The following is a 14,065-nucleotide window of genomic DNA, read 5'->3' on the forward strand; positions in this document are numbered from 1 at the left end:
TTTTTATTTGGGAGGAAGTTATACCACATGCCAAAAACTCATATTTCAAATCAACCTATAAATGTTGTGTGCTGGAGAGGTTTGGATCCCAAAGCACAGACACAAATAAGATTTGATCTATTTATTCACATTGAGATGTAGAAACTAATTAGAGCTGTACACAGGAACAGTGAACAATAATCCAGCATCAAATACATTTCTCAAACAGCTTATATAGAGAATCTATCTATCTCATCATAGCTCGTGGCAAGACATCGTATGACATAAATTTCTCCGATTGGCTGTCGACCCATACGTCACACAGTACCAAAGATTCCTGACACTACACACATTATCTAGACATTGTATAGTTCATACATCATATAACGCAAAACAAGTAGAAAAACCTGATGATTATTTCATGAGACAGAAACATCACTCCACTTGGAAATTGATGATTGCTACATAAAACAAAAACATTGCATGAGACAAAAGCATCACTCAAACATCACTCCTTCATGACTCACAAGACTCACGAGTCAAGACAGTAAATATACATAGCCATTTATTTTCGACTGCTGATCTGGGGTCAGGTTGCGGGGGCAGCAGATCTCCCCAGCCACTTCTTAGAACTCGTCTAGAGGAATTCGAAGGTGTTCCCAGGCCACCCAGGACACATCGTCTCTCTAGTATGTCCTGAGTTTTCCCCGGGGCTTACTCCCAGTGGGACGTGCCCAGGACTGACGTCCTAAAATCAGATGCCTGAGCCACCTCATTTGGCTCCACTCAACGTGGAGGAGCAGCGGCTCTACTCTGAGTTCCTCTTGGACGACCAAGGTTCTCACCCTATTTCTAACGGAGAGCGCAGACACCCTGTGGAGGAGACTTAATTTTGGCAACTGGGGTAAAGCACAAACATCTTTACCAGCTAAAAATGCACGACGCGCCTCTAACTGTTCAACATTCAACAAGGAAACGGTGAGTAATTCTGCAAGAACAGAATTAATTGCAGCGTCCATGTTAGGTTAGTTTTTTTCCCACGGTGTCCGCGCTTCCTGGTATCGTCACAGCTTCGTATCCCGCCCAAAACACAATGCCGCTCTGTGATTGGTCCGATCTGTGAAAATCATCGGGCTCGGTACAAGATGTGTTTTCTCTGGAGTTTGTGAATTCATAAATACCGCAAGAATTCATCTTGCAGAGCAAGGTTAAGGTGGTTAGCCCATGGGAAGGTGGACCCATGTTATGAAGGAAGCTGTTGTTAACTTATGTTTGTCTTCATAATGCTGGGTTCTCACCAAATCCGAAAAGGCGAACTGGAACACTTCCTTCGTGAGCGTGTCACCGCGTAGAGTTTTTTGGAACGATTGCCACTCATTTGTGCTTTCGTGCGCCCCGGAGCGGAGGAAGCGTGTCCCTTGGTGAACAAGGAAGTGGAGCACCGTAAAAGTGAGCACCGCCAACTACTTTCGCTTCTTTCCTTGGACTAAACAACCGTGGCACTATTTTCTCCTTTTTTGAGGTACGTGATAGCACTTTCGCTTTTTTAGTGGCTATCTTGCGGCCAGCATTTGTGCTAAAAATAGCTTTGGCATTGACGGTAAACACTGCTGCTACCTCGGTACAGTTCATTAGAAGTAAACACACTTACCAGCACTTGAATGCTACTTCTTTGCTCACCATTCTGTCCCGGCTGGCCATGTTGTTGCGCTCGGGGTGACAATAGAGAGGACGCTGTGTGTGACGTAGTCCGTACTCGAAACCGATTGGCTGCCGCGAGGCGAAAAGCGAAAAAAGTTCAATTTTTTTTAACTTTGGCGAATATGCGATTGGTGATGAAAATCCGCACAATGTGCGGATTTTTGCTGCTGCGCACCACGTCCCAGCGAGTCAAACGTGTCCTCCACGCCGCCCCACGCACTTTCGTTCCGGTACGTGCGAACTCCATTGACTACAATGCAAACGCGCCAACGAAATGCCTTCCCCCGCTTTTGGTGAGAACGCATAAGGGGTCATATTAACCGTGCTATGCCTGGTCCCTCAGCTAGGACCTGTTTGCCATGGGTGACCCGACGAGGGGCAATAAAGCCCCAAAAAACAGCTCCTAGAATCATTGGGTAACACAAGACTTTTCTTTCTTTACTTTCTTACAGGTTTATCCATTCTCTCTTCCTAACCGACTGGACAACACTACACATAATTATTATTATTTTCTAGCCACTTACGCAGTATAAGCCGCTACAACAAATGCACGTGACGATGCCTGATGCCTGTGATTGGCTGACAGGTGCCGTGCTTCGTGACATTGTCGTTTTAGCTGATCTAGGACCTCTAGAGTGCGGTTTGCTGTGTTAAGCGCTGATTGCGAAACTTTCCAGCAAGCTAAATTCTCGCAGTATTTGTTCATAAATAGTACGAGAATACATCTTGTATTGCTCCCGCTGATACGTTCGCAGCCGACGTATTAAGATCGGCTTTTAGTGTAGGTGACATGAAGCTGTGACGAAACCAGGAAGTGCCTTTCTCTAGTTGCCTCTCTTACCTTGCAAGATCTCCACATAACGTCACACTCAGCGACTCATTTTATTGGCTACGAGCAACTTGTCACTTGTCAACCTACGGGAGCAGCCGTGGTCCAAAAATAGCAAGGATGCCGTTTGCTGCATTTCGTGTATGAATTGAGAATTATTTTACGGGACTTTTGAGGTCCCGTACGGGACATAACAATTTAGCCCAAAATTCGGGGCGTCCCGGCTAATACAGGACAGTTGGCAACCCGATCTGTCATATAGAATTGTACCCTTATTGAGTGAATTTTGTCAGTATGTCAAGGTTCCTCTCAGCACGTTGAGGTTTCTTCTATGCAAGCTGTCTTCAATGTGTTCTGCATCCATCCCTGCTCACTGTTGTTACTTTATATTTTTGTATAATAATAATAAATTATATTCTGAATGAATTTGTATCCCTTCAAGGTTATTTTTTTGTTTGTTTGTTTTTTACTTTTGAGTGAGATAAATAAGTTAAAAGATGAAATTCACAATTAGAATTGCAACCTCCTTTGCATGATATTTTTTCATGACAGGTTCTGCACTAAGCAGAAATCTGGTCTCCCCCCCCCCCCCCCCCCCCACTCCATTTATGATCTCCGCAAAGTAGTGTCTGCAAATCGCGAGCTTGATGCTTGCACACACTTCCTGCTTGGTTGTTTTTGGTGAGTATTGTTGCCCCACCGTGTGTATACATTCTTCGTTTGTGTTCTGCGGGGAGCGCCGGGTGCCTATTAAGCTGCTGCGTGCCCATGCTGCAGCTCCGGTGGCAGGACACCACATTGGTGATCCCTGTTTTATACTGGGATGGTTACGAGTCTGAATTCTTATGCCCTAATTGACAAATCAGGAGTGCAATCTGCTTTTCTATGACCCGAAACAGGACAAGTGGCAAAGAAAATGGAGGGAGAACCTAATCAAGGTTTTATGATGGTGACAGTTTAAAATGTCCTACTTTATTTTTTTACACACACAGTAAGTTTAAATCATAAGCATTAAATGAACAACCAAAGAATAGTTCAGGTCTGACCTGGTAGGAAGATGATGGCTTCCAAGAGCTGTACTTCCTCCAGGCCCAACAAAGAGACGTAAGCCCTCCTCTGAAAATAGAAATACAATCATGTCATTCTGCAATGTGTTGTCAGCGTTTCCTGCTTTGAGCAGGTTCAGAATTGGGACGTGTTCTCAGGGCACACTGATTCAAGTAGGGCTGAACGATAGGTCCTTTTCCCATTTATTTATTAAACATAAGCAATAAATGAATCTGTACTATGTGCAGTTATCACCAATTCTCAAGATTCGCCATTGCTACGCAGGTTACAAAAGGGACACTTTAGTGGTAATCTTCCCAAGAAACTAGCACTTTCGTCTAAGGCTCGGGCGATGACACTTCAATGGAAGGTAAACGTTCACAGAAAGTCAATAAATCAATAAATACCACATGGCAGCCCTTGTTTATGTAACTCCTGAGGAATGCAGGGTCTGTTCCAGACAAACTTGAAGGATCAAAGATATCTATCCAATCAACATCTGTCACCCATCTCAACGGTGTTTCAATGGCGACCACAAAAGGCAACTACTAGAACTGCATATGCTCATTGTGTTTTCCACAATGAGAAAGAACAACTTCACATCTATGCATTGTTAAATAGAAGCCTATGAAATATTGTGAATGTATGCAGTGTTTGTCTGGTGTACTCTGGTGTATTTGTTTTAGCCTTCCATGATAGACTAATAGTTTAGTTTGGCGTGCATTCTATCATTGCCTACAACAACTACAGGGCCGTGATAGTACATTTTTTGTCCTTTTCTTTTTGTTCAAACGACCTCCTGGCCGCCGACTGTGAGACTCAGATCAGGGTAAACTTCTCAATTTATCTCTATTAGTTTGAGGGCGGCGGCACGGTAGTCGAGTGGTTAGCACGTCCGCTTCCCAGTTCTGAGGTCTCCGGTTCGAGTCCAGGCTCGGACCTTCCTGGGTGGAGTTTGCATGTTCTCCCCGTGCCCGCGTGGGTCTTCTCCGGGTACTCCGGTCTCCTCCCACATTCCAAAGACATGCATGGCAGGTTAATTGGGCGCTCCGAATTGTCCCTAGGTGTGCGTGTGAGTGTGGATGGTTGTTCGTCTCTGTGTGCCCTGCGATTGGTTGGCAACCAGTCCAGGGTGTCCCCTGCCTACTGCCCAGAGCCAGCTGAGATAGGCGCCAGCACCCTCCGCGACCCTTGTGAGGAATAAGCGGTCAAGAAAATGGATGGATGGATGGATAGTTTGAGGGCCAAAACATCGACAGACTGTAAGCTCAACATTTTTTAGAGTTTACCAGAAAGTTTACAAACTGGTGCTTGCTAAATTGGGCTGAAGTAAGTAGTTCAGCCTGATAAGTCCCATGTTTGTCTAGTTTCCCGTTCATTGTATTTTTTGTATTAAGTTCTCATTCTTTGTTCCTCCTTTCCCAGGAGCTATTCTCCCCTTTGCTGTACCTGTTCACATTACCATGTAAATTAGATCATAAATGTGCATATAATACAATATAATAGTTTACGAGACTCCATTCGGACGTCAGATGGCAACACAACGAACCTGTTTAATCACAAGCGGAGACAGCATCCGAAACTGGACGGCGACAGCCAAAACAAACGGAAACCGAGACCAGCCGCTAGCAGCTCCAAGCTAACACAATCCACGGTAACACAATCATTTACCAAGGGCACTCCATATGAAAAAACAAGCAAGCAAGCGGTGGAAAGAAGTAACTGAGGCTGTTCATTACCATTTATGTTTACATTCATTGCACTATTTGATAAAAAATTGCAATTTCAATTGAAACCTGTTCAGAAAGCTTAGTTGGCTTAAGGTGTCTGTTTTTTTTTTTTTCTTTTAGGGTTTTGTATACATTGTAAAAATGTTTTTAAATTTTACAAAAATGTTCAGAAATGTGAAGATTAGTCTAAAAATATGCAAAAAAAAAAAAAAAAAAATCGTAATAAAATCGAGATCATGAATTTATTTTTAAAGAATCGTGATGACATTTTTACCATATTGCCCACCCATATGTGAAACCCAGGAAGTCAGAAGTCCCGCCTCCTCCGTGGCATATATCCCATTAAATTCAATGGACGAATTTGAATTGACTCCATCCCACAAGAAGTGGAATCAAATTCAAGACAATTCAGTGAAACTCATTCTCATTAAACATCAGCGACAATGAGACAATGTATTTCATTAATGTGCTCCTAACAAGCAGTCCAAAATGACTGGGCACTGGCAGCCTTTTTAAAGACTTAGATAAAGCAAGTGCTGTTCTTTTTTTTCTTTTTTTTCTTTTTTAATGATCTGTTTTATTTGGGTAGGCTTTCAATGTTAATGTAAAAAAAATACTCTACTATTTACTATACAAGTATTGTGTACATAAAGTACTTATAATATTTGTATGGAATTCATGTTGTAAATAGGCTTACATACTGTAAAACGTCCTTGTTATATACAGTTTAGTTTTTCACCTTGAATTTCATGGAATGTCTGCGATTTCAATTTCAACTCTGTTTCCTGCTTGCAAGCGCAATTCAAATTCAAGAATTGAATTGGAATTTAGGGGTCATTCTCAAGTCAAGTCTGAATTTCTACAGCCCTTGTTACTACATTGCAAAGGAGATTTGCATGTAGAAATGCATCATGTCAGGTTAACTCTTTGAATGCCAAATATCCAAAAAACAACCGCAACAATGCCAGCCGATTTCGAGCATTTTCACTCATCTTTGAAGGCAAACAAAATATTGTAAGCTACGACTACATAAACATAAAAAAGTATGTTACGATCTTATTCTAGTCGTTAGTAATCACCACTCAAAAATAGGTAATTTGAGTGACATTGAAAAGGTACATTTTTGCACAACAGTGACTTAGAGACTATTTTTTTTTTGTTTTGTTTATTGATGCTCTGTGAATTAGATTTAATGTGACAAAGGCTTTGATCAATCATCCTTAAAAACGTTCAATTTCATCATATCAGTCGTATTTCATTGTAATTTCATATACCGCGAGCCCATTGAAAAGAGATACAATGCTGCCATCTGCTGGCCATAGTTAGTGGGTGTTTTTGATTCCACAACCCATTGAATAGGCAGTGCTGCACAAGACATTGCACTGCCCATTGAGGAGAAAAAAAAAATTCTCTGTAAAGGTCAATTAACGTTTATGGCTGCATTCATTAGGATTTTAGCATACGTCATTAAACGTTTTTGGCGGTCAAAGAGTTAATTGTGTCGCAGCTGTTCAAGACTGTCACAGAACCATTAATCGCGCAACAATATTCAACATAAAAACAGCACATTTGAACCATTCAATACCACAAAATATTAGTGAATAAAACATCTATTTTTTTTTCTTTTTTTTCTTTTTCTTTTTTTATTTTAAAAGCCTTATATTATTGTCCTAGTGTGAGTGTGTGGTTGCTGTGTACTGATGCACACTTCTCTCCATACATCCATGGCCCGAGAATGAATGCAATAGTGTCTGTGCATGTGCACGTGTTACCTTCTGCACTCGAGTCGAGAAGGTCGGGTGTGAAGTCTTGGCTTTGGAGGATTTTTTCCACCACGTCGTCAGCATCTACTCGAGTATCATCCATCCTCTTTAGCTGAGACTCCATAGAGTCCTGCTTCACTGGATGCCTGATAAGGGGATATGTGGGGAGAGAGTTTGTGCTGCCTCTTAAACACATGAATTGCAATTGACAGTTGCTTCCACATAAATGGCTATTTTTAGTCTTCCCATAACACATTTCATTAAACTGTCTTTGTGACTTTGGATTTGTTTGGCAGTCAAATCTATTGTGAGCATAAAATAGTGTTGCTGACTGATCACATCCTGGTAGTAGACTTTCATTATTACTTTTTGGCAGCAAAGGGCATTGTGAGGTTGGTGCTCGGGCGATACATATGTATCCCAATACATGATCTTCAAGGTGATACGTATCCCAATATATTAAATGACTTGCATTTTATAATAACAGTCATATGTATACCTAAAGGATATGTTTATTATGCTGGATGACAAAACTGTTTTTGTTAGCAGCTCTTCTGGTTTACCACCAAGCGGCATGCCTGGTCTAAATGTGTACGCAGTGCAGTTTTCACAGACACACCGGGAACATTTATTATTAGGCATAAGCCGATATGAGCAAAAATATCAAAGAATTAAAATTACAGCTGTAAAATGTGCTTATTTGAAATATTTGGGGGAATAAAAACAGCATTTTTTTCATGTAACACATTTTATTTCTTTTTTTTAAACAAAATACACGAAAATTGGTACATTGAGACACATGCCATGTTAAGTTTATAAGTAAAACAAATTCTTATTCTTCCTCTGCTTTTATTTTTCTTAGCAAGACACAGTGTCCAATCACTAGTGAGCTATTTTTCAATCAATTGAAGGCAATTAACTTCAAAGACGCTGTTGGTTTTTATTTTTTAGGTACAATGCAAGCTGCAGAGGCAAACGTTGTCTATTTAAAGTTAACGAGTAATATCGATTCTGACGCCTGCGTATCGATGTGTATTGTAATGAGGCCCGTAACGATATATTGCCGTATCGATTTTTTCAGCACACCCCTAGTTGGTGCTATACTGTATATGATTATTGCATATTATTTTAAGACGGGAGTTTCTAGCCAGTCGATCGCAGTCAACTGTGAGGAGTGTAGGGGGTAGAAAATAGGTATTTTTTTGTCTGCCTGTATGCATGTCATTATATATTTTTTGTTAGTGTTCACTACAGCCTATACACCCGCCCGTTTAGTCTCGCATCTCCGCAGCCAAAAAAAAGAGGGGGAAAAAAATAGCTCAGCTTTAACCTATGGTGGTGTGTGACCTGCATCAAAGGAAGCTGTTAGCGTTCAGCAGTCATTTGCAGCTAGCGTTCAGGAATATAAAGTCATATATTTTTATGTGTTCTCATTAAAAGCTCATCTGTTTGATCGTCAATGCAACATGGTACTGTACTTATTACGGTGGGGGTGTGGTGGATGGACCCAGAGGCGGAAAAACCAGGCATGAAGAGGAATGGCAGCAACTAGAATAACTTTATTGACAGTGTGAAACATGGATGGACTTGGTATGACGAACGGGGGGAGAACTGACACGAAGAACCTGGACTGACTTGGCGTGGACAGGTGCTGAGACTTGGCGTGACGGGATGCTGATACTTGGCGTGGTGGGATGCTGATACTTGGAAGACTTGGCGTGGAAGACTTTGAAGGCGTGGGTGACTTGGAAGGCGTGGGTGACTGGAAGACTTGGCGTGGATGGCTGGAAGACTTGGAAGACTTGGCGTGGATGACTCGAAGACTTGGAAGACTTGGCGTGGATGACTCGAAGACTTGGAAGACTTGGCGTGGATGACTCGAAGACTTGGAAGACTTGGCAGACAGACACAACACTGTGATACAAACATTCAACATCTAACATGCAAACATTCAAACAATGCTCCCACACCCGCGTGAGACAAACACCACTCCCTTATACCAACACTGATGACACTAACAGGACACACCTGGGAGACACAGCAGGCAGAGGGCACTAATTAGGTCACACAAACGGGGAGAGAAGGCACATACAGGTGGACAAGGTTAACAGTGACGAGAATAGGAGAGACAAAACTGGACAAAAGACAACAAACACCCAAAACCAAACTAAAACCCAACCACCCAACACAGAAACATGACAGTACCCCCCCCCCCCCCCACCACCACCAAGGGACGGCCCCCAGACGTCCCAAAACAAACAAACCAAAAAAAATAGCCAAAACAGCGAGGGCGGGGACGGGAACAGGAGCAAAACTCTGCCTCTAATCAGGGTACGTATAAGAGGCCACTAAGGGGCGAAAGACGGCCTCACAAAAGTTCATGAAATCCGCATCAGGGGGCGGCCCAGGAGGCGGCATTATTGCAGACTCAAAGGGCGGAAACATGGGTGGCGCCGCCAAGGGCCGGTCCCCGCGGTGGGCCCGCCTTTTGCGGCGCCTGGTGCTGGGTCCCAGATCCGCCGCCGTGACTGTGCTGCCCGGGGTGGACCCCAGGCCCGGAGACTTTGACCGGGGCAGAGACGAGGAAGCTGGGGACTTGACCTGGGGCAGAGACGAGGAAGCTGGGGACTTGACCTGGGGCAGAGACGAGGAAGCTGGGGACTTGACCTGGGGCAGAGACGAGGAAGCTGGGGACTTGACCTGGGGCAGAGACGAGGAAGCTGGGGACTTGACCTGGGGCAGAGACGAGGAAGCTGGGGACTTGACCTGGGGCAGAGACGAGGAAGCTGGGGACTTGACCTGGGGCAGAGATGAGGAAGCTGGGGACTTGACCTGGGGCAGAGATGAGGAAGCTGGGGACTTGACCTGAGGCAGAGACGAGGAAGCAGGAGAAGGCGGCAACTCTGCCGTGACGAGGGGACCTGAGACGCCAATTGGCCGCGACAAGAGGACCTGAGACGCCAGAGGCCGCATCGTCCCGGAGCAGAGAGGCCAGGGGCTGCGTCGGCCAGGGACAGAGAGGCCAGGCGCTGCGTCGGCCAGGGACAGAGGGGCCAGGGGCTGCAGCGGCACAGGCGAATCGTCCAGGAGTGGCATTGGCACAGGCACAGTGTCCAGTGGCGGCACTGGTGAAGCAGCCAGGGGCTGAGGCGGCACAGGCACAGGCGTTGCGTCCGGGGGCGGCAGAGGCACAGGCGTAGAGTCTAGGGGCTGCCGGGGCGCCGGGACGGGGACCTGAGGCCGGCGGGGCGCTGGGCCGGTGGACCTGAGGCCGGCGGGGCGCCGGGACGGGGTCCTGAGGCCGGCGGGGCGCCGGGACGGGGACTAGAGGCCGGCGAGAAGCCGGAACAGGGACTAGAGGCCGGCGAGGAGCCGGAACGGGGACGAGAGGCCGGCGGGGAGCCGGAACGGGGACTCGAGGGAGACGGGGAGCCGGAATGGGGACTAGAGGCCGGCGGGGAGCCGGAACGGGGACTAGAGGCCGGAGGAGAGCCGGAACGGGGACTAGAGGCCGGCGGGGAGCCGGAACGGGGACTTGAGGCCGGTGAGGAGCCAGAACGGGGACTAGAGGCTTCCGCAGGGTCCGGGTTGGTGGGAGCATTCTGTTACGGTGGGGGTCTGGTGGATGGACCCAGAGGCGGAAAAACCAGGCATGAAGAGGAATGACAGCAACTAGAATAACTTTATTGACAGTGTGAAACATGGATGGACTTGGTATGACGAATGGGGGGAGAACTGGCATGACGAACGGGGGGAGAACTGGCATGACGAACGGGGGGAGAACTGACATGACGAACGGGGGGAGAACTGACATGACGAACCTGGACTGTCTTGGCGTAGACAGATGCTGAGACTTGGCGTGGACAGGTGCTGATACTTGGCGTGGCAGGATGCTGATACATGGCGTGGCGGAATGCTGATACTTGGCGTGGCGAGATGCTGATACTTGGATGACTTGGCGTGGAAGACTTGGAAGACTTGGTGTGTAAGACTTGGAAGACTTGGTGTGTAAGACTTGGAAGACTTGGTGTGTAAAACTTGGAAGACTTGGTGTGTAAGACGTGGAAGACTTGGTGTGTAAGACGTGGAAGACTTGACGTGGAAGACTTGGCGTGGAAGACTTGGCGTGGAAGACTTGGCGTGGGTGACTTGGAAGGTGTGGGTGACTTGGAAGACTTGGCGTGGATGACTCGAAGACTTGGAAGACTTGGCGTGGATGACTCGAAGACTTGGAAGACTTGGCGTGGATGACTCGAAGACTTGGAAGACTTGGCAGACAGACACAACACTGTGATACAAACATTCAACATCTAACATGCAAACATTCAAACAATGCTCCCACACCCGCGTGAGACAAACACCACTCCCTTATACCAACACTGATGACACTAACAGGACACACCTGGGAGACACAGCAGGCAGAGGGCACTAATTAGGTCACACAAACGGGGAGGGAAGGCACACACAGGTGGACAAGGTTAACAGTGACGAGACTAGGGGAGACAAAACTGGACAAAAGACAACAAACACCCAAAACCAAACTAAAACCCAACCACCCAACACAGAACATGACAGTACTGGCAAAGATCTGGAGCGGTATTTCAAAATGGTACTCACAACTAGGGATGTAACGATATCCAAACGTCACGATACGATATTATCACGATATGAAGCTCACGATACGGTAATTATCACAACATTGTGGGGAGGTTGGCAATATTTAAATAAGGTAAAAAAAAAAAGGGCTCATACTAAAAAAAAAAAAAAGCACAATATTGTGCTTTTGTACATAACAGCAATGTTATTTTCTTATTATTATTATGCTATTATTATTATTATTATGTTATGTTGTTTATGTACGCACATATTGAGTTCCTCCACATATTAACTTGCTTCACAGACATATTCCGTTCCCCTTCATCTGACAATTAGTGTAAATTTTAAACATAGAATAGCCAAAACATCCCTAATGAAAATTAAATTGCACTTTAAAAAAAAAACTAGCCACCAGAGGGTGCTAGAACTGCACAAATGCAAATCAACCTGACTTTTTTTAAAAGATGTGTTGCATTTAAATATTGTGAACATGACGACGACGATATTGTGGTAGTTTTAATATCACGATATCACGATATTGCGCTTATCGTTACATCCCTACTCACAAGGTACGACAGGGATGTTCTTGTGAAAATGTCTTTACGCGCTAAAAAGCTGCATCACTACCGCCTTCTTACACTCAGATGTCTACCTGTCTTGTATCTTGGTTTATTTTTCTATTTAGGTGTGATGTGAGAATGATGTAAGAAGTAAAACATTGTTGCTTATTTAAAAAGAGAAAAACAATTGAAAAAAACAAGTGTTGTTATATTGTCATTTTATTATTGTCTACTAAAACCCTTGCTTTCCATCCCTGGACTTAAAAAAAAGCTCTACAAGAAATAAAATGAAGCCCTTGATTTGCAAAACTGCTCCACAAAGAAAAATAAAATTTCGAGCCTTGTGCAAACTGACTCAATGAATGATAAACAGTAATAATAATCAATTGATGTCTGTCGGTCACGCCCCACCATGCTGGGTCGAATTTTGTCCAGACCACCGGGCTTAGCAAGTTTTCTTTTAAATAAAAACGAAAAGCCACTGTTGTCTTCTGCATATTGCATTTTGCATATATATATACAGATATATACAGATTACATATACAGATTACACTAAATCACATTGATAGATTTAAATATGTTTTTGTAAATGTATTGTTATACAAGAAGTAATAGACATTTGTTACCAGAAATGCTGCTTTTGGTCCTTTTTGAAATTTGTGTTGGCACACTATTGTAAACCAGGTTGCCTTGCCACGTACAAGTCAAAGTGTGAAACAGAAATCCTTGCTCTTCCTTAAGTTCTGGAATTGTTTCAAAAAGGTACCAGTGTTTAGTAGGGATGTAACGATAAGCGCAATATCGTGATATTAAAACTGCCACAATATCGTTGTCGTCCTGTTCACAATATTTAAATGCAACACATCTGTTCAAAAAGTCAGGTTGATTTACATTTGTGCAGTTCTAGCACTCTCTGGTGGCTATTTTTTGTGTGTTTTTTTTAGTGCAATTTAATTTTAATTAGGGATGTTTTGGCCCTTCTATGTTTAAAATCTACACAAATTGTCAGATGAAGGGGAACGTAATATGCGTCAATGAGTCAATATGTGGAGGAACTCAATGTGCGTACATTGACAACATAACATAATAGTAATAATAATAATAATAATAATAATAATAATAACATAATAATAATAATAAAACAATAATAATAACAACATTGCTGTTATGTACAAAAGCACAATATTGTGCTTTTTATTTTTTATTTTTTTTATTTTTTACAATATTGTGACCTTTTTTAGATATCGCCAACCTCCCCACAATATCGTGATAATTATCGCATCGTGAGCTTCATATCGTGATAATATCGTATCGTGATGTTTGGATATCGTTCCATCCATCCATCCATTTTCTTGACCGCTTATTCCTCACAAGGGTTGCGGGGGGTGCTGGCGCCTATCTCAGTTGGCTCTGGGCAGTAGGCGTGAGACACCCTGGACTGGTTGCCAGCCAATCGCAGGGCAGATATCGTTACATCCCTCGTGTTTAGGGATGTAATGATTCACTCAATCACTCAATTTTTTTTTTTTGTAATTTTTTTGTTACAAAATGACTCATTTGACAACCAAATGAAGTTTTTATTTTAACATCTACATATTGTCCATGCAGCATTTTCGTTGTATTCATTCAGCAGCGGCGCAGCGCCGCTCCTTCAATCCGGTGTCGGTACCATATGTGTTCGGCCTGCCAGATCCATTCGGGAGTCCTTCGCCTACAGATGACATTACGCTACAGGATTGGCTGAGATGTTTTAAGCTACAGGATTGGCAGAGATGTCGACGATTGTTATTGGTGAGGCAACTTTTCAGTCGTTGGAGGGAAAACACAATTCGGAGGAGGTGAAACATGGATGATTTTTAT

The 14,065-nt window shown here is 43.9% G+C and overlaps 1 protein-coding gene across 5 annotated transcripts in view; it reads right to left on the reverse strand.

Moving 5' to 3' along the window:
* LOC144027302 (EEIG family member 2-like) overlaps positions 1–14,065 on the reverse strand; it is a 124,536-nt gene that overhangs the window by 2,018 nt on the left and 108,453 nt on the right. For 4 of the 5 annotated variants that reach the window (XM_077534707.1, XM_077534706.1, XM_077534704.1 and 1 more), the window contains 3 exons: positions 7,059–7,195; positions 3,556–3,625; positions 107–852 (listed from right to left, as the gene is read on the reverse strand). In XM_077534707.1, the coding sequence (XP_077390833.1) occupies positions 666–852; positions 3,556–3,625; positions 7,059–7,195 (394 nt within the window). In that variant the 3' untranslated portion in view covers positions 107–665. Of the gene's footprint in view, positions 1–106; positions 853–3,555; positions 3,626–7,058; positions 7,196–14,065 lie in introns of those variants that run through there. The other variant, XM_077534709.1, reaches the window with a different exon arrangement.

This window comes from Festucalex cinctus, chromosome 10 (genome assembly GCF_051991245.1).
Source record: "Festucalex cinctus isolate MCC-2025b chromosome 10, RoL_Fcin_1.0, whole genome shotgun sequence".
Lineage (NCBI taxonomy): Eukaryota > Metazoa > Chordata > Actinopteri > Syngnathiformes > Syngnathidae > Festucalex > Festucalex cinctus.